General features: G+C 45.8%; 2 protein-coding genes across 2 annotated transcripts in view; one reads left to right on the forward strand and one right to left on the reverse strand.

Annotated features, from left to right (window-relative positions):
• Positions 1–12,742, forward strand: part of T265_06635 (hypothetical protein) — a gene marked incomplete at both ends in the record, with an annotated part of 19,256 nt that extends 6,514 nt beyond the window's left edge. Inside the window, 4 exons of the mRNA XM_009171948.1 lie at positions 6,837–7,094; positions 8,315–8,671; positions 11,198–11,567; positions 12,627–12,742. Coding sequence (XP_009170212.1) covers positions 6,837–7,094; positions 8,315–8,671; positions 11,198–11,567; positions 12,627–12,742 — 1,101 coding nt within the window. The remainder of the gene's footprint in view (positions 1–6,836; positions 7,095–8,314; positions 8,672–11,197; positions 11,568–12,626) is intronic.
• Positions 12,743–18,409: 5,667 nt separating this feature from the next.
• T265_06636 (hypothetical protein) overlaps positions 18,410–19,439 on the reverse strand; it is a gene marked incomplete at both ends in the record, with an annotated part of 30,465 nt that continues 29,435 nt past the window's right edge. Inside the window, one exon of the mRNA XM_009171949.1 lies at positions 18,410–18,676. Coding sequence (XP_009170213.1) covers positions 18,410–18,676 — 267 coding nt within the window. The remainder of the gene's footprint in view (positions 18,677–19,439) is intronic.

The following is a 19,439-nucleotide window of genomic DNA, read 5'->3' on the forward strand; positions in this document are numbered from 1 at the left end:
AGTCATGGCAGTATGGCAGTGAAGCATTGGTGTTGAGCACTGATGTCATGCTGTCGTTGATGATGAAGACACGTTTGGTTTAACACTGTTGTTCCTTTCTGTCGGATGCTTCAGTATGACAACTGTCCAGTCCTGAGCTGTGTTCTTTCTGTGAAGAAATTTCGTAGGAAAGTTTTGTGGGGTAGCTCGATGTATTGCCTATTTTCGAATAGCAGACCTCAGCGGCTTGAGACAGGATGATTAGGATAGAGCTTCATAGTGTGCTGTAAATCATATCAGTTTCCGCAAGGGGTGTCTCCAAGCGGTATTGTTCTCAGCAGAGATGCCCTGAATTTGGTTGGTCGCTGTTCGGATCAGTCAGAATGTCCTGGTGCAATATTGGAGGATGGCGGTTTGGTGTCAGTCAGAATGTCCTGGTGCAATATTGGATGCTGGTTTGGTGTGTGTCCGACGTGCGCTGGTGGGCAAGTGTTAACAGACATGCCTTACATGTTATATATCCAGAGTTGAAACCGCGGTGTTTCCCAATCTCATGGCTAGATGAAACGATATTGTCCACAGAGGGCTTGAGCATACCTCACTTCACTACCCACGGGTTTCTCTGCTCTTTTTTGCGATAATTAGCAATACATGACTCACTGTCGTTCAGCTGCGGCACCCTTTCGGTGCCTAACGCCATGCCACCAGGACGGTCGCACGACGGCTGAGATACTGCCAGGTTGCCCAGGGGAAGTCGATAGGCAGAGGTCGGGTTCGAACCACGGACCTTCCGGTCAATAAATTCGCGCTCTACCCACTCGGACCATCTCGCCCCCACTCACTGTCACTTCAAAACGTTTTAGCGACACAGCGTGACGCATTCACACAATTTATAGGGAAACAACCTCTACCATGTGTTGGAGAGACCTCTTGTCGCATATGCCACCAGCGGTTTATCGTGCTCCAGCTCCCTCTGTGTGTGTGTGCGTGCGTGCCTGTGGACATACCCATGCATCGGTGCTCCGATGTACACCTTCGTTTGAGCTGAGGTGAGTAGTACACACCCGGACGGACAACTAATGGCTAGAGAGCGTGAAAAACATAGTCTTGCTGGAAGACGGACAATCCACCGCTGATATGCGGACAGACATTAAGCTCACATATGGTCTGTTGGTATCGATTACCTCCTCCCCCCTGGTTTGGTGTGTGTCCGACGTGCGCTGGTGGGCAAGTGTTAACAGACATGCCTTACATGTTATATATCCAGAGTTGAAACCGCGGTGTTTCCCAATCTCATGGCTAGATGAAACGATATTGTCCACAGAGGGCTTGAGCATACCTCACTTCACTACCCACGGGTTTCTCTGCTCTTTTTTGCGATAATTAGCAATACATGACTCACTGTCGTTCAGCTGCGGCACCCTTTCGGTGCCTAACTGCCATGCCACAGGACGGTCGCACGACGGCTGAGATACTGCCAGGTTGCCCAGGGGAAGTCGATAGGCAGAGGTCGGGGTCGAACCACGGACCTTCCGGTCAATAAATTCGCGCTCTACCCACTCGGACCATCTCGCCCCCACTCACTGTCACTTCAAAACGTTTTAGCGACACAGCGTGACTCATTCACACAATTTATAGGGAAACAACCTCTACCATGTGTTGGAGAGACCTCTTGTCGCATATGCCACCAGCGGTTTATCGTGCTCCAGCTCCCTCTGTGTGTGTGTGCGTGCGTGCCTGTGGACATACCCATGCATCGGTGCTCCGATGTACACCTTCGTTTGAGCTGAGGTGAGTAGTACACACCCGGACGGACAACTAATGGCTAGAGAGCGTGAAAAACATAGTCTTGCTGGAAGACGGACAATCCACCGCTGATATGCGGACAGACATTAAGCTCACATATGGTCTGTTGGTATCGATTACCTCCTCCCCCCTGTTCATACACCTGGATCCTTCATTTGTCTGGTAAAAGCTACACTGAAGCTTTTCCGGCCACTTTGTCCTGTCCACATTGCGTTCGTAATGGCCAGTGAAAAAAGTAAACTGTTGTCATTTCGATCGCGATTACGCTTTGTTCAACAGTACGGTAGCCAATGCGAATTCGACGCATTATGAAGCAAGCTGAGGTTGAATTTGCGAATTTGTTTTCATCCACAATTTTAGTATTCCTGAATTCCAAAGACTCACTGGACACACTTGCCCATCAACGAATGCCCCGGAAGTTTGTGAATATGATACATTCTTTGTATTCTCAGATTTTCGAACGTGTAAGAGTATACGGAGAGCTCTCCAGAAGCTTCTGTTCACAAAGCGGTGTCCGCCAAGGATGTCCACTCCATCCATTCCTACTTACTTTCGAAACCTCGGTGTTTAAATAGCTTCTGACGAAAACCTTGTCAATCTGGAATATGCGGTAGGCATATTTCTCGTCATCGAAGAAGAGAAGGCGCAGGTGTTTTTGGATGATCTGACAGAAGTCATCCCGCAAAGTGTAAGGTCATGCTCATGGACATGCAGTCACTGAACACGTCATTTGCAATCCAGGAAGAGGTACTCGAAGTTGTGGAGCCTTTTACGTACCTTGGAATTTGTATTAGTTCTGATTGTAGTGTGACAGATGAGGTGAATGCACGAATCTGCAAGGCTCGACTCGCGTTTGCTAATTTTGGACACCTAATGCTTCAAAGTGGTATATCCCTGAATCTCAAGGAACGTGTGTATCAGGTCACAGTACGGGCTGTTTTGTTGTATGGCTGTGAGGCTTGGCCTTTTCAGGCAGCGGAACTGAGACGTCTTCAGGTTGTCTCATGACCATAACTCATCCGGATTGGTGTCCGGGATTCCTTAATGAGGCAATTTAGAAAGCTAGTTTTCGGTTGCGCAACGGTAACTTCCAGCACCATAGGCTGAGTGTTGCGTATGTCGAAGAGATTGCTCTTTTCCATGCACAATCCGGAGTGGCGAAAGCAAAGAGGTGGCCAACCCTTGAGCTGGCAGAGAGGTATGAGATCGATTACGAAACGTCCGGTTTCTTGCAGGATAGGGACCGCGTGATCCTCAGTGGGCTTGTTTGGACTCGCTGCAGGATATGGCTACCAACCGATGCCAGTGACGTTCTTGTTGTCAGTTTCTATACAGATTGCCTGGCTGAGTAGCTGTAGGTGTAGGCGCCTCGGAATGATTGTAGTAAGCTTGTAGTAAGATTGTAGTAAGCATCAAGTCCCTTCCCCGTCCACCTTTATTCTTTTCTTCACACTGAGCCTTTCAAATAAATCATGGTTTTACGGCAGCAAAGCATGCGTGTTGAATACTGAGGTCATGCTTTCCGTGATGATGACCCATTGTTTACCACCAATTGTAAACATCCAGTTGAATCTTAAGCCCATGATTTGTTCGATATCAAATCCTCCGCAAACATTCGGATGAGGCAGTCTTGTCGTTCCTCACGAGTCAGATCGTCCTAATAACTCAAAAGCTAGCCTGCTCAATTTTCTCATCTTAGTTCCACCGCATTCGGGGTTCGATCTGGTATTGTGTGTGCTCATTTCGCTCTTGGGAGTTCAAGTTGCCACCTTGTATGCAAAGTTTGCTTTTCTTGATCCATTCTTCATCAGTGACAAAATTGCACTGGCTAGATCCAGTCTATTGACGGTGCTTGGTTTACAGCCACTGGTACCGCTATTTGTGATGCTGTTTAACTTAGTTTAACTTGGGGTAAATCACCACAGCTTGACTGTACTCTTGATTTGTATGATAGAGCGATCGTGAATTTATGCATTGTGCGCCAACACGGGGGAGTAAACACCGATGGGAACAAAACGAAGATGAGGTTCATGAGACAGGGGGAAATTTGGCTCTGCTACTTGAGCGTCCTCAAACATATATTGTTTGCCTAGACGGGATTAATGTTGTTTCGAGATGGCTTGGTAAACCACGTGAGTCGGTTAACAAGTTGACTGGGTTTTAAGGAAAGTGAAGATCCCATCAGCACAACCTCTTCCGATCACATCCTGGCGAACAGAATCAAGGACTGTATCTACAAAATTAAATGCAACAACTGCACCAAGGTCTATGTAGGACAGAAGATACCAGAATCGAAGAGAAAAACAGACAAGCTGCCAAGAAATGCAGACGAATATCGAGCGAAACTGAAAGACTGCGCAATGGCACAACATGCACTGGATACGGTTTATAAAATGTTGAAGTTTTGAGGTGACGACCACAGTTCTGGCCACAGAGACTAATGGTCGATGTGGTGGAAATCGCCGAGCATCCCTGTGTAAATAGAACAGAAAGTGTATAACTGGCAAGTGTATGGAGAACGGTTGAATATCAGTCGAGCTGACATAGCAAAGAGGAGTAGCTTAGACCTGAAGTGTACGAACCACCCCGACCAAAACTTCCATCTAATCTCACGCACCCTAACTAAATTGTGGTAGCACTCACAGACCCATAAAAACCAACGAAATCTACCAGTGGTGCCCAAGTTGAGTCGTCAATTGAAGCGTCATGAACCGGATGATCGAAGACCTAAACTCAATCAAAAATAATTTGAAATCCCGTCAGACCATAAACGCAAGATTTTGGCAACCACACTAAGCGACCAGAGTTGTTAATTGACACTCAACACTGATCTTTTGCGCCAATATGAAGACGTCGTACTGATTAGTTCTCCGTTTGTCTTAAAACCTGGCGAACTTGGTGTAGTAACGGTATTTTTCTCAGCTTAGTTCTCGGTCTGAGCCTCACAAACTAGCGTTCACGTCAAAACAACCACCAAAGGTGCACACAATATATTGACGACCAAAGCTAAATCAGGGACACTTGTACAGCGCTTCATATATATAGCGTAGGCGTCAATAAGTCTCTGGAAATTCTGACGCGTTCTGGATGTACTATTGGCAACCGGCATTCGGCCAAACTGGGTTATGATTGGCTGTTGAGTCCAGACCTTCTACCAATCAGATCTCGGCTTGATTTCAAACCGGCTAGCGTCGCGAATTTTTGGCCAGTCTTGCGTGGGGTGGACTTCTCGGCCGTAGCAGAACCTGACTGCGAGCGGTAAAGAGGGATCCATGTGGAATTCCGCCTAAAACTTGGTGACCCGCTCACATGGCCTGATAAAGCTTTTGTGTAAAAATTGAAACGTTGCCTAGTTAAAAAAGACTACCAATTGTCTCCCAAGCTCTTGTGAAACAATAACTTTTCAATCAGTTCCAAACCTCTTCCAATGGATTGCGATTAATATCAGTTAATCAATTTGAAAAAATCGTCTATCTGACAGACTGTCCTACGCTCTGAAATGCAACCGGAAAACATGGTTTCACCTCACTCACCGGATTTTGCCCCCCAATCCAACAGTGCTCAATGAGGTCATGTGCCCTTTAATGTAACCCCTGTCTTTTCACAAAAATACAGTCGGTTGATTGTCTTTCTAGGTGACTTGTCGGGTGGATTTTAGGACAACCTTCCAATTCTTGTCAGAGTGGCACAAGGCTTTTTTCACTTTATAGAAAAGGAGGGATGAGATTCTTTTGCCGTGTCAACGAAATCCCACCTTGCTTAATTCCGGAAAAATCTTTAAATATACTTACGAATAGGAATGAACTTTACGCTTGCCAAATCCCCATTTCCAGGCAGCGGACATTTAGGAGAGTGAGCTAGTTCGATTGGGAATTCGTCGCACAGATTTGAGTTGCGTTTTACGCTGCTCTCATCGAATCTGCAAGAGAGGCCGTCATTCAATGACTTCACATTGGTGATTGGTCTGTTTGTTTATGTTTGTTTTGGAAATTGGCTTCCTTTTTGCGAGGCAGGTAAAGTAAGACTTGGCGGAAGGGTGCGAAAAAGCTTACGGATGACCTGGTCCGCATTCTAGGTTGGGGATCCCGTGACCTCCCCTGTGCTCGGCTGGAGACTTCGCGAGAAATAGTGGCCAGTCAGTGGCGCCGGTGCACTCAGTTTGCTTCTAGATTTTCCTACTGAGTACTTAGCGATGTAGGTACCTCAGGATGTTTGTGATAGGCAGGTCCCATCCCTCATCCATTCTTTTTTCTTTTCATCCTTAGGCTTAGATGTAACTAGACAAACTTTGTGGTTGTACGGTACTAAGGCATCTGTGTCGACAATAATGCTGTTGTCCTTGATAACGATGATTCTATGTTCCTTTTTCGCACGTTATTTTTTTAATTCTGTTATGATATGCACGTCTCTCTTTTGCGTGCTCACATACCGCGACAACCACCGCTATGAACTGACTCCATACGGCCCGCTGATTATTGCCGAAGCCAATCTTAGTAGGTCCTTGTTATTTTGTGTGCTGATGTAAGCACGAAAGACCTTCGCTCTTATTAGGGAACTCAAACTAAACGGTTACAAACTATTGGACAGCAAAGTAAACATCTCATACACACCTTATTTTTTTTAAAAAAAACTGATCATTCTCACCCGCCTTCTTTGACTTTCGTGGATATTCACTGACTATCACACAAATGTAAACGAACGCTGCAAAACATTTCCGCAGTTTCTGTAATGAACCCCATGAGGATGCACCTTCCATTAGACGCGAGGCGGAGTTACGAGAAAACCACATACTACTCGCATACTTCATCAATGGTATCTGCCGTGCTAGTGCTAGCATTGTCACAAAAAACATTGGAACATTCGAACAACAGCTTACAGACTTGGGTTGAAGACGATTGGTCTGATTCTGAGTGCCGCCTCAATCCCACCGAAGCATTCGCACCTTTTTATTGGGCTTCAGCTGGTCGATTGCAAATGCCTAGTCAGAAAAATGCAATAAAAATCTTATAAAAATTACTGTTGATCACCTTTATCGTAATGTGAGGTAACAGGGGCCTCCTATTTCATCTCAGCTGGGACGTGTTCAGGATGCTTTGGCAGTCCTACTTTCAAAGTTGGCTGATTCCGTCTCGGAGGAGGTACGGCATCTGAAATCGGTCCATAGCCGCCAACCGTGGCTGCTGCGTCTGGACTCTCCGACTAACTGGACAGATAACGTAACACTTGGTGTGACGAACTTGGAGCAGATCCACCAGGTCTTGCTGAAACATGTTCATGTTGCTACTCTGGCGATCAACGCATTTCACTCGGTAAGGCTGTTCGCCGCCTGTTTTAATTTTGCATCGTAGCTAAGCTACTTGGGTTGGTTATAAGTAGTTGCACGAAAATATGCCACGCAGCGGCCCACAGACAAGCCCCATCCATTCTGAACGCCGCTGACAAGACTGTGAATTTCAATCCATGAAATGAATAGAGTGTTTACTATCTTTTATGGAAGTTAACAAAGGAACTTATTTGGCACTCGTCACATATGTTTTCATATTCGACTGTCCAAACCCTCGTACTTCTGGCCAAGGCGGTAGTTGGACTAATCAACTGGGAAATGTTTGGGACCGATTAGGTAGTCATTGTTTCAGAGAGGTTTGGTAATCAAGAGGTCCACCGATTGTCGACCAAACTTCTCTGAGTAGCTGGACTGTATCTTTAAGTCACGTTTCATGATCTCGCTAGATTTGCCTAAAATATTCGATATTCCCCTCTGTATGCCCCAGATGATGTATTTGTTAAGCTCAACATTCAAGGCTTTGGTTGTCTGTTTCTAGCTTGAGATTGGACTGATTTCCAGGACGCTCCGGTCCAAACACTGCAATCAATAATGAGTTTGTGGCGAATTTCGGCCCAAACATCGGTCATTTTGATTGGATCCATGGGTAACCTGGAGATCCAGACCTTCAACATCGATCCCATCGCCGTGAATCCAAGTTTTTAATTAATCTTCCTGGCGACACCGCCAACCTTGTGAATCATGTGTTAACATCGAACATTAAAATTTTCTTGTCTGTCGCGTCCAGCCCCTTACTTCAGTCCACAAACTTTAATAGTTAGTGGAGAGCTATGCATCGCAACACGCTAAACTGGCTTTCGTTTGCAAATAAATAATTCGACCCATCCCAAATGGTTGGTAATGATCTGTTTTTTAATTACTTCTGGACGGCCCATATATTCAGTCGGTAGTTGTAACACCAGTCTCTTACGGGATTACCGGTTCGCTAGACTTGAACTCTGGGGTGGAACGCATACAGTATGCAACTGTTGCTAGGCGTGTTTCAGCAATAAGCAGTGCTTAATTTCGGTTTTGCCTATACCACCCCTGTCACAAATTAAAGAAGCTATACCCTGGTGCGCTGTTTTGGCTGGTTTATTGAACTAGGCTGATTCCATTATTACGGGAGTGCGATCTTCGTGGAGCGGCTGTTTTTGTGTCCACTTGTCAGTAGCTCCCTGAAAAATTTTATCTGACCGTCAACAGATAATGGCGCAGCAAGCTAAGGGCAGTCCGCCTTCTGGATTCAGCTACAAGCCTACTTTGGTTGCTAGCTATGATCGCCTGCAGACGAATCTATTCGAGGCCCAACGTTTGTTGAATCAAGCGAAGAGCACATTGCTTGGTAGCCTCGCCAATCGTATGAACTCGATTTTGAGCCATCTGAATGCCACACTGAAACAACACCCATCGGTGACGAACATCTCGCTGTCCGAATGGGTCAAGAGCAAGCATCACGCAGAGTTGGCCTATATCGATCTGTTGGTGGCCCAACTGCTCAGTCCTTATGTGGCGTCGGTTGATTTGCCGGTCACTGAAGATCAAGCGAAGTTTATATGGCAGGTAAGTAACTGTTTATGGTTGTTACGGGAGAATTGGAGCCTCTTCTTCGTTTTCATGTTTTTCTTTTTGCATGGCTATCTTATGAAGGTTGCAATCAACACAAATTCTGTGAGTTGAACAATTCCCATATACGTTATTAGTAATGTTAGTAACAGGTGTCATATCGTTTTTACATGCATGTAGCTCGAATGGCAGTCGACACAAATTTTGTGAGTTGAACAATTCTCATATACGTTAGTAGTGTTGTTAGTTACAGGTGTCATATCGTTTTTACGTGCATGTAGCTCGAGTAGGAAGGTATATCTTACCAAATTGATTTAGGCGTATTGATTCTGCTTGCGTCCATATTTCAACTCCATGAAAATAAATGGAAAAACACGTTGCGCGTGTAAGGTCGTTGCTCGTTTCTCTTCTCTGCGCCAAACCACAGAGCCATCTTTCTAATGACATATCATCCTTGATGTACAACGCTTCTGCACGCAACGGGATGCGGAACGTAGGATTTTCGAGCAGAGAGATTATGATCGGGTTTGGTCACGGATGCTTACAGATCCTCACTCACGCAGGTTGAGTGCAGCGGATAAGTTCGTCGGATGAGAGAAATACCAATGTAATGTCGTTTAGACTCGTCACACAGTCACCGCTTTACATTGCGAGCGTCGTTCACGGGCAGTGGGTTGGATTGGAGACAACCTCCATGGTATCGATGATTATAATGGCGGAAACACGCAAAAGCGTTGGCCGCCAAATTAGTCACTGAGTAGCGATTTCTTAGACGCTTACCTGAATGGAGACGACGGCACCTGGCTAACGTCTCCTGAGTGACACAGACTGATCCTCGGATGAGCGGCTGCGATTCAGATCGGTAGCCTTCATGAATCTCCCCATTTCGTCTTCCACTTTTGCCTGGAAATGGGTCGCAAAATACAGTATCCCTAGGATTCACGACCTCCTCATAGTCAGCGCATTTGATCAAACCCGGTTTTCAAAGTTGACAGCGCCAAACGTGTGTGAGCACTACGAATAAACATTATCTCGTCAGGTGCGTACATGGACGAGTTGCGCCTTATCCCTAGATGTTATGCACATATCAAATGGATGACAGTTCGGTACAGTCTCTAAGTACGGCAAAACTTTTTCGACTGAATACCCAGCTTTTCAGATCTGCTTTCTGTAGCCCGAAATTGGCCCTTCACGAAAGAGTCTCGTCAATGCCGACTTATACATCAGTTGTACTCTCCCGCCTCAAGAATTCCCTCAGGGGGAACCATTTCCTTCACCAATATTTTCATGTGATCTTGCGGAGATATATAGAATCAACATCTATTCATCCGGTTGAACAGATTTGTCTGGAATATCCGCAGCCATTGTGTCAAACTGAAACCACTGACTAGTTGCAGCAAGACAGTAGGAGCTGTGTAACATAGTTTCACGTGTTTCAGAGACCCCGAACACGAACTAACTTTTACGCGGAATCCTACACCCAAACCTCCCCACCACTCACAACTGGGCATGCTACGGCCAATAAGCCTGACTCTCACGTGATTGGTCGGAAGATCGGGCCGCTTGCTTTTCTATCACCAAGGTCGCCAATGTGGACCAATCACATTTCAGTATCCGCTGGATGCCAGTTCACAATATAACCTCCAGGAAGCATCTAAGTTACCAAAATTTCGTCGTTGCATGCAGTCTAGACGCGGCACGCTGTACAATAGTTTTTGGCCTGTTTTTAGGTGTCTACTACAATATATACTCTTGGGGTTCTTTTGAAAACGATAGTTTGGGAGGATCAGGTGGAGCACTAAGCTGAGGCATTACCGTTACTGCGCGAACTGATCCTGAATAACAGATGGCGAACGCAAGCTTATCGACTAATAATCAGAGATTCAAGTGGATGCTCAATACTATGGATAGTGTTTTGTTAACTGAAACCACTTGCGTTGTGCCAGACTTCTTAAGCCCATACAGAAGCTGGATGTTGACTGCAGACATCTGAGTTACACGAATTTTTGCCCGGAGGCTTCGTCAGTGTTTCGAGTGAAAGGACCAAACGGTCATAATCGTGCACTAGCGCACGAGAACTCCGCACGAAACCATTGACTTTATAAACTTGAACGTTTAAGCATCGTAATGACGTGGTATGGCAAAGCCAAGCCTAGTAAACTACCGCACTTCCCGTGGGACTTAACGAGATTAGACTCAGTCGTTAGTGGCGTAAAGACTAGGCTGAGATTGGAAAAGACCGTTGTCATTGTTAAACGTGTTCCTGGTAACAGAAGCAGTTCATTTTTCCACTGTTACATATGGGCACTGAGGCATGCGTGCACATTCTCGATAATTCACACCACATTAAAGTAGTAGTACAGCTTACAGGTAGCTCTGTAATTCCACTCGTGATCTGACGAAGCTTTGGTGTTATCCGTCAGAACTTTTTTTCATCTCCTTCCCAGGCGACCGCTTAAACTCGGTCACTTTTGGAATGTGTCATTGCTACCATTGAATTTATCCGCGCTTTCCTCCTTTTAGCCCGTTGCAAATCCATTCGAAAAGCGAACGACTGTGGATGCGACTGATGATACAAAGTGGTCGCGTGATCATATCTTCATTGTGCTCACCGTCGCTGTCTGTTCCGCCTCTCTTCTAAGCACGTTCCTCTTCTGTCTTATCCGTTTGGTCCGCACCGCCTCGCACTCGGAAGCCGAATCGCGGCGTCGGGCCCGTTTACGTTCTCTCGTATCACGAGGTGGCCGCAAGCTAAGACATTTGGTCGATAAATCGCAGCAAAAATGGATTTCGGGCACGTCGGCTGTTTGGAAAGTGGGACCTCGAGTTGTTTTGGTGTCTACAGATCAAGCTACCAATCTTCACTCGCCTGGGGAGCACGTCAACGTTAAATGTGAGTGGTGAAATCTTATGAACGGCTTGCATTATGGTACGCGTTCTCAATGTGGGATAGTCAGGTGCCATGTAGCCCTTGTCAGGTTGTTTCCGGCTACAGCACTATCTGTTAGAGCTCGAAAAAGCACTCTTCTGAATTCAATGTACCAACATTAACCTTAGTGTTATATCGTAAGCAAGGCAATTTAGTTGCAGTTTGGAGGCCCCGCTGAACCGAATGATCACAGTTACCTACTGAGATAATAACGGTTGTGCCATATCTTGGCGAGACTTTCCCCGAACACGGATCATGAAGTGATCACTGCTCATGGGCGGATCGATTAAGACACTCGGATCCTCGCTCCTCGTTCGTACTGACCCGGTAACAGAACCCCTCCCCACCCAGTCGCCTATCGGAGTTTGTGCAATTATGCTGCCAATCTCATACTTCTGTCTGACTTTTTCATGATTCCGCGTCTCTCTGGTAGCTTCTTTTTTCTGTCACAGCAACTTTCATGCACATGAGCATGTCGTATGAATACGCTCATCGCTTCAGACTCAATTTGATAGTCCCGTTTACCGAATCGAAAGAACAAGTGATCGGGACACCCAGGTATCATGCACATTTCCTTGAATAGGGACAACGATACACGTAATGCAGACAACAAGACAACGCTTTTGGGACTCGAACCCGTGACATCGCGTACTGGAGTAGTTGTCTGTCGTGAACTGTGGTTCATGTAAATTCACCAGGTCTGCGCATAGTGGGGTAACTTCTAATTTCTTTCTATAGCAGTAGTGAGCTCCACATGTAAACTGTACAATTGGTTTCACAATTTTTCCATCTTGTGCAGTTGGGTTGTGATTCAAGGAGAAAACTGTTGTGTATAACTCTTATATATATGAAGCATATTGCGGTTGTTCAGACGTGTGCCGATAAATTTCCGAAACACATCCTGGCGGACGAAGGGAGTTCCCCCTGAATGATTTAGATTTCGTTCAGTCACACCTGTTCTGGTGTAATTATTCCGGTGAATCTACACCAAAGGAAGCACTGGGACTCGAGTTTCGCTCTTAGTGGAGCTCACCGGCAGTGCATATCCAATGGCCGTGCCGGGATTCGAACCCCGAACATGTGACATGCGAGGCGAGCGTGTAACCACTACTCCACCAACGCACGTTGGATGCATCTGAATTTCCAAGTCTGAATAGGTGAACGTGTTCACATTTGAGCTATGTGATTGGTGTGCCCGATCTAGATTTTGCCAGTCGTGCCTTTTCCACATTCACTAATGGCCTCGATGTACGCAGTGCAAACTCGATGAAGCTCCACACTGCTACTTACAATCACTCGGAAATACAACCCCCTGTGGCCAGCAGGCTTACACCTTCGCGTAAAATCGATCTTTCTGCGCACGCGAATTGTTGGTTTACCCCTGAATTCACATTTGCATTCAGAACATGGGTGTTCGATAAGTAGACTGACTATCAAGGCACGACTGTGCTTGCGTTATCGTTCCGAATCCTCTGAATGAGTATTTGAGAAGCGTTTGTCAAGCTACCGCAGAGCCGCTTCTCTTTAATTTTTCTTCACATCTCCCCCACAGGTACCTAGTTGAATTAATTGCTATGACCGTACTCGTTGATGATGGTCTGCGCTTGTCCCACAATCCACAAGGTTTAAGGGGCTTTGTGATATTAAAAATCCAGTCGCTTAGTTATCCGTGCATCTTCAACGCTGCTATTGTCCTGGGCCCCAGATATCTCAGTGCTTACGGCACAAGCTACTGATTTGAAAGCCGCCCAGCTGTGGCAGTGGTACCCTTCACTCTTCAACTAACAGAAAGCGAACTCCACCGCACCACCAGCGTATGAACGATGTTTTTTTCATTCTAGTCTTCTGAAGAGCTATCCTTGTGGATGGCGTTTGGTTAATCATTGTCTTAATCTCGCCCAGCTGCTACACCCCTCGGTGCATAGCTCCCAAGGCAACGGAAGAAGGCACGAGGGCTGAGATGCTGTCAGACTGCCCAAGCCTAAACAAGGGAAGTCGAGAGGTAGAGCTCGGGTTCGAACCACGGACCGTCCGGTGGGTAAATTCGCGTCCTAACCACTGAGCCATCATCGGTGAACTGGTACTGAGTGGACCGTAGCACAATCCGATTCGACGTGGCTTGTCCTCAGCTACTAATTAGCCATTTTTTATCAACCAACCATTATACTTGTTCTCATGCGTTTCTATGCAAGCCCTATTGGTGTAACGGTGATACTACTGATGAAGGAGGCACGCGAGTAGTATGTTGTAAATTCGCCTTGCGCCTCTTGAAAAGGGGGATCTGTTGAGGAATTTGTGGAGTCGCTTTGGAGCATTTGTCTGGATTTGAGCAACAATCAATGAATATCCAGGAAAGTTCAGGAAGATGCGTTCAAGAGATGGTGGATGTTCAGTTTTTGTAAATAAGATGCAAATGAGAGTTTTGCTTCCCTGTCCACTAGTCTGTTGGTATTTTCTAATAAATAACTCCGCATCGAAGGCCTTCCTCCTTTCATTGGTAGTAGTTTGTTCGTTTGGTCTGCCGGTGATTTTAACCACAGCCCGGTACAATAAAACTTTTGCCTTTTTGTTATCCACAAGTCGATATTCGCTGTATCGGTTAACATTTTTCACCCGCCCAAGCAACCAACGTCCACTATCGTCGTGTTTTTTGCTTTTTTTTTGTTAGAAGCGAAGTTGAGACTAGACTAGAACGAGTATACTACTCAATTCAATTCATCAGCTATAAGTCGTGAGCGTTAGGCACATTGGTTCTAGCTACTCAGTTCCGACCACTGGAAAAGGGGACAGTATGGGACATACAGCCAAGTCATGGTTAGTTCGGGAACTTGGCAGCTACGTATTGAAGGTGATAGCTTTGATGCACGAACGGCATTGACTGTTTTAATGCACATACCAGCACCCGTATGCTCCCCGATCCGTTTGCTTGTTACTTTGCCGGAGGCATGCTTGCACTGGTGTTGGTACTTTGAAAGCCTGTTGGTAAAAAATGTGCATAGGAGTCTAATGTGGTATCTACGTTTTCAGACAATCAATCCAACAGTCTGACCAAAACTGTCATTCCTGTGGAGCACAATGTAGCACGTAAATGCTACAATTTAGTCATTCAGTGGCGGTCAGCTGTGTATCGTGAGAATTACACTACACACAATACTTCGTTCGCTCGGTGCCTTCTACTCCCATGCTCAGTCAGTAATCGATTTAAGCAGTATACACATTTTTTGTTTGTTTGCCGTAGAGTATTGGTCCTAATTCAGATCCAAAAAAATCGCATCGATTCACAAAGGTACCTGAATTTACACAGCCCGTGTGTACATAGAGGTGGATCTCCGCAACAGTTAGTATGACTTTCATAACCCTGGATTGACAGTTTTCGTGCTCGTTCAAGCCATGGTTCATTCGTCGTTCAAGCTCGAATACGGTCAGACATATGTTCAGATGTAGTAAGTAAAGTGCGTCCAGCAGGAACATCCACCTACTCAGGCATTGCAACTCCAGGTAGAGTCTAGGATGTCCATTGCATATTTAAGTGCTTTCCTCCTTTGGGGTGAGCTAAACATGACAGGCAGAAAGTCTGCTCAAAAGAGAGTGCATACAGACGCTGACATCAGCTAGATGCAATGTGTACTTTTATCAATGGAGGTTTGCCTAGTACCTCTCTCAGCAGAATTTTTCGGCATCATGATTGGTTACTGTCTTTTGGCATAAATGACCTCAGTATGTCAATTCGAACTACCTCTCACACTGAAGCCCAGGAATCCGAAGTTACATCCACTTGGATTTTTGTCTATGTGTATTAGGTGCGCGCAAAAATGAATGACTGGTTAAAAATTAGGAAGGTTCATGGTGCTGTTAGAATTTGGATTCCTTAGACCACTTCTATTAACCCGGAATTACACTGTTAAACTGCTACACTGGATAGCACATTACGGTAGGAAGTACTTGATTATAATACGAAATAATTCATGTCGATCCCTCTTTCTGCTGTTATTCCGTTGCTTGTTTCGGAGTTCGAACGTCAAAAGTTGTCGGATTGGCTGAGCATCGTGGTTTGAAGGACTATTTTGATGTGCGTGGTGGCCAAGTCCACCGAAGATATTGGAGATGGCAGCAATGGGCGGCAAACGGATGTCAGTCCTCAAGAATGAGCATACGGAGATGGCTCTAGAAACGGTATGCGCAGGGGGAGAAGAGAAAGAAGAGACTTCAACTGTAGCCTGCTTTCTCTTACCCGCACTGCTGAATTCAGCAAGGTCACTCGGCCGGTGTGTCGTGATTATTTGCAATTGTGCAATCAATCCCTATGTTAGCCAGGTCTGCAATTCAACCCTAGATCCCCTTCCATGCCCTATCCTCCTCTTTCCGTTAAGCAGATTTATTCAAATAAATTGATATGGTTTTACGACAGTGAAGCATCAGTGCCAGCATTAATGTTGTTGTCTTTGATGATGATGAAGTCGTGTTTTAACACACGCTTCACTCCCCACAAACTATAAAGCAGTGCTAAAATGTAAGCTCCACCATAGTCTGATGGTCTTCTTTGTCCTCTTGATTCGGTCGAACGGTTCTCAAGCATTTCTGACTGCCTATTTCTGCCAATTCCCATTTTCCTCAGGTCAACTACCCCCGAAGGAGATGAAGATCCACGGATATATGAACCCTACGTGCCCAATACAACGCGGTTAGCAACCTTTCTGGAATAAGCCACGCGGGAGTGGCTACCAACTGCATTTCACGTGGACGTCCACAACCTAGCCTTTTTCGTTGTTCCTCCTAACTTATGTTTACCATACCACCAATTTTTTGTGCATGTTCCGCGATAATTTTATGTTTTGCTTCTAGTCTCAACACGTCTTTTGATCTTCTGCTTTGGTTCGATTTATTTCATTGATTTATCTATCATGTGCACGTCATCTAGCCATCATTTTTTGTCTATCATACGTAAACTTCACAGTATATCTCTCCACTTTGACTGTGGTTTTCTCTGAGGACGCTGGGGCGCGTGCTATGGAGCTCGGGCGCATGACCAGGGGATTCCGTTCGGCAGCTGTCTGGGAGAAACACAACAGCTGACAAGGGTGTTTCGGAGAAAAACGCCATAGCCAAAATTCGCAAGCGCTAAAGAATATGTCTAACTATTGCTAGCTCGAGTGAGTTTATAGGCTGTGACACTACCTGTTCGCCGAGCCTAGCAACTGTCATGCAAACGCCTAGCCACCACCCAGGGAACATCCTCAGTGCGCGCACGTGACGACCCACAGCCAACAAAGGCTGAACGCCTACATTGGGGTGTATGGGAACAATGCTCAGCCATCTGGTTGAAGTAAGTGTGGCTTGGCCAAAAGGATCGTAATCTCGGTCGCAGGGCTGGAAATAAATAAACTCGGCCTCCTATCAGAGCTGGGGTCATTTCTGACCCGCGCTCGTTCACAGATACAGCTGGGGTTAATTCCCTGACTTGCGCTGAACTTTTGGTCACCGCTATCGAATTTTGAAGGTTGAGGACGTTTCTTTCAACAAGTTCCTCCTAAATGCAATGATTATACCGCGCGGCACGGAAGGGATTCTGGACCAGCGTACCGCATTGGCTTGACCTTGGTTGCAAATGATTAGGTCGATGACTGAACTTGACGAGTTTGCCGCGGACATGCCGTCACTAATGGACGACCTTAGTCAAACGCCAAAGTTTATATACGTCCTGCCAACCGACGCTGGACCTGCAATATGATTGGTGGTTTGAGTGGGAAACGCCATTGGTTGATTGACCTGGTGTTTCATGCAAGCATCGCAGACCCGGAGTGTTTCAGGGGTAAGCCACAGTCGGTGAACGGAAATTGCTACGGTCTGGCAAACAGCTCACTACTGTGCGTTATCAACCGAAGAAGAGACTAACATTCAACAGTACATCACTTCGCCGCTAAGTCCTTGCACTAGTTGCCATACATATTTTCCCATTTAGAGAATCATGGTGTGGTCCGCTCCACAGCGACACCTCTTTACCGAATAAGACCAGTCGAGAGCAAGAGTTTCCGGGTCGCATTTGCGTGAACCCGGAGATGGCAACATTTTCGTAGTCTTGTGTGAGGTATCCGCAGCGATGGACCGCAAAGTCAGCACCCACCCTGAATTCCGAAAACTTATCACAGAGACGAGCGGTCAGGTACCACTGAGCAGTTTGATGCGACTGCCGGCTTAGAGATCTCCAAGAAATCCTTTCATTTCAGCCGATCATCATTAATTTAGACGCAGTCCGCACGGGTAAATTACAAATTTGTGCCAGTAGTTTGATCCAATTCTCATAACAGAAGCAGTACGATTCTCATCAAATGCCAGAAGCAATTTTAAACGAGAACTATCCACGAGGTTGGAGTCAACTGTGTCGGCGCCTGGATCAAAGCACCCGCTGTCACAAGCTATCAGATCTCGCATCGTCAGGCGGCATTCACAAAACCAATCGGTGCAATAAATATGTCGTCTGCTTTCGGTTTGTTAACAGCAGACGGTGCTCATATCACAACTGATCCAACAGACAATAGCATGAACAGACGGTGCACTGAGCGCAGAGAGAGAGAGAGAGAAACTATGTGGATGCTGAATAGTTTGGAATGCGGGGCGAAATGCATTAAATATACTGTGAAGAAAAATAAGAAATCTGACCATCATCGCGTCTCATGAATGGCAAACTATTGGAAAACCATGTGAGGAAAAGGTTCTGTCAGATATAGATCGGGTGGATAAACTGGAAATAATATAGTTTTTTGGGACTAATGATAGATCACAGCCAATAGGAAACCTATTTGTCGTAATTAGTAAGTTTCGGAACCGGTGAATATCCTTTCGAGATCAAGGTAGGCAAACAGACCTTCGATGAGAGTGAGTGTACGACCCAGTGCATCGGAATAGTGTCGGGCGTCTTTTTCAAGTTGTACGTACAGTTCCGGTTGGGTGGTAAAATCAACAGGAATCGTCGAATTCCCTGAGGCTAGCGCCTGGCTTGGTGAATCCGAATTCAGATCGTCTTGGAGCAGTAGACGTAGAAACTGGCTTCGGGTTGGTAGAGATTTTATAACTATCTGTTAGAAAGAAGAAAAAAGACAAGAAGCCGTCATCAGTAAGTGTGGAGAAGTCCATTGAATGACTTGTGAAGGAGTAAAATCCGCACCTAGTCATTTTTCCCCAAGCAATGAAATCAATGAGGTTACAGATAAATTTGTTAAATACGGTAAAGTAGAAAAATCGTTCAGCTGTATTTCAGTGCCACGCTACTCGAAGAAAGCACGAGGGGCCGAGAGAGTGCCACGATAGTACCAAAGCCTAGGTAGGAGCAACCGAGATGCCGGGGTCCGCTTCCAACCACGGACCTTCCGGTTAACAACTTGGTACAGACAGAGAGTAGGTGGCTGATATGAAAACTTGTGTTCGAAAGGATGACTGTCTTTCATCGTGATACTTCGAATGAGGATACCAAAACCAATTGATCAAGGGTCATGACAACTTCATTTTGTCGCATGCTGCTAACATGCAATTTACTTATTTTGATGTTGCCATCCTTAAGCGCTATACCCCCACCAAGCGCTATATCGTAGTGCTTGAAAACTGTGCCGAAAATACTCACCCAGTTGAAGGACGTCAAGTAACGTGCAACAGTGACTGCGGGCATGGCTTTTGATGAGAAAAACCTCATTGAGGGTCGGTTGCTTCTGAGTTTTAACTGACCGTCATAACCATCGTGTTTCGATCTCCGATGATACTAGCTAATATACTCTCAAGTCGAGTAAAGTGACAGTCCCACTGGTGATCTGTGTACGATGATTGGCATAAAGCCATTTCAAGAAA

Source organism: Opisthorchis viverrini, assembly GCF_000715545.1.
Source record: "Opisthorchis viverrini unplaced genomic scaffold opera_v5_140, whole genome shotgun sequence".
In the NCBI taxonomy this organism is placed as follows: domain Eukaryota; kingdom Metazoa; phylum Platyhelminthes; class Trematoda; order Opisthorchiida; family Opisthorchiidae; genus Opisthorchis; species Opisthorchis viverrini.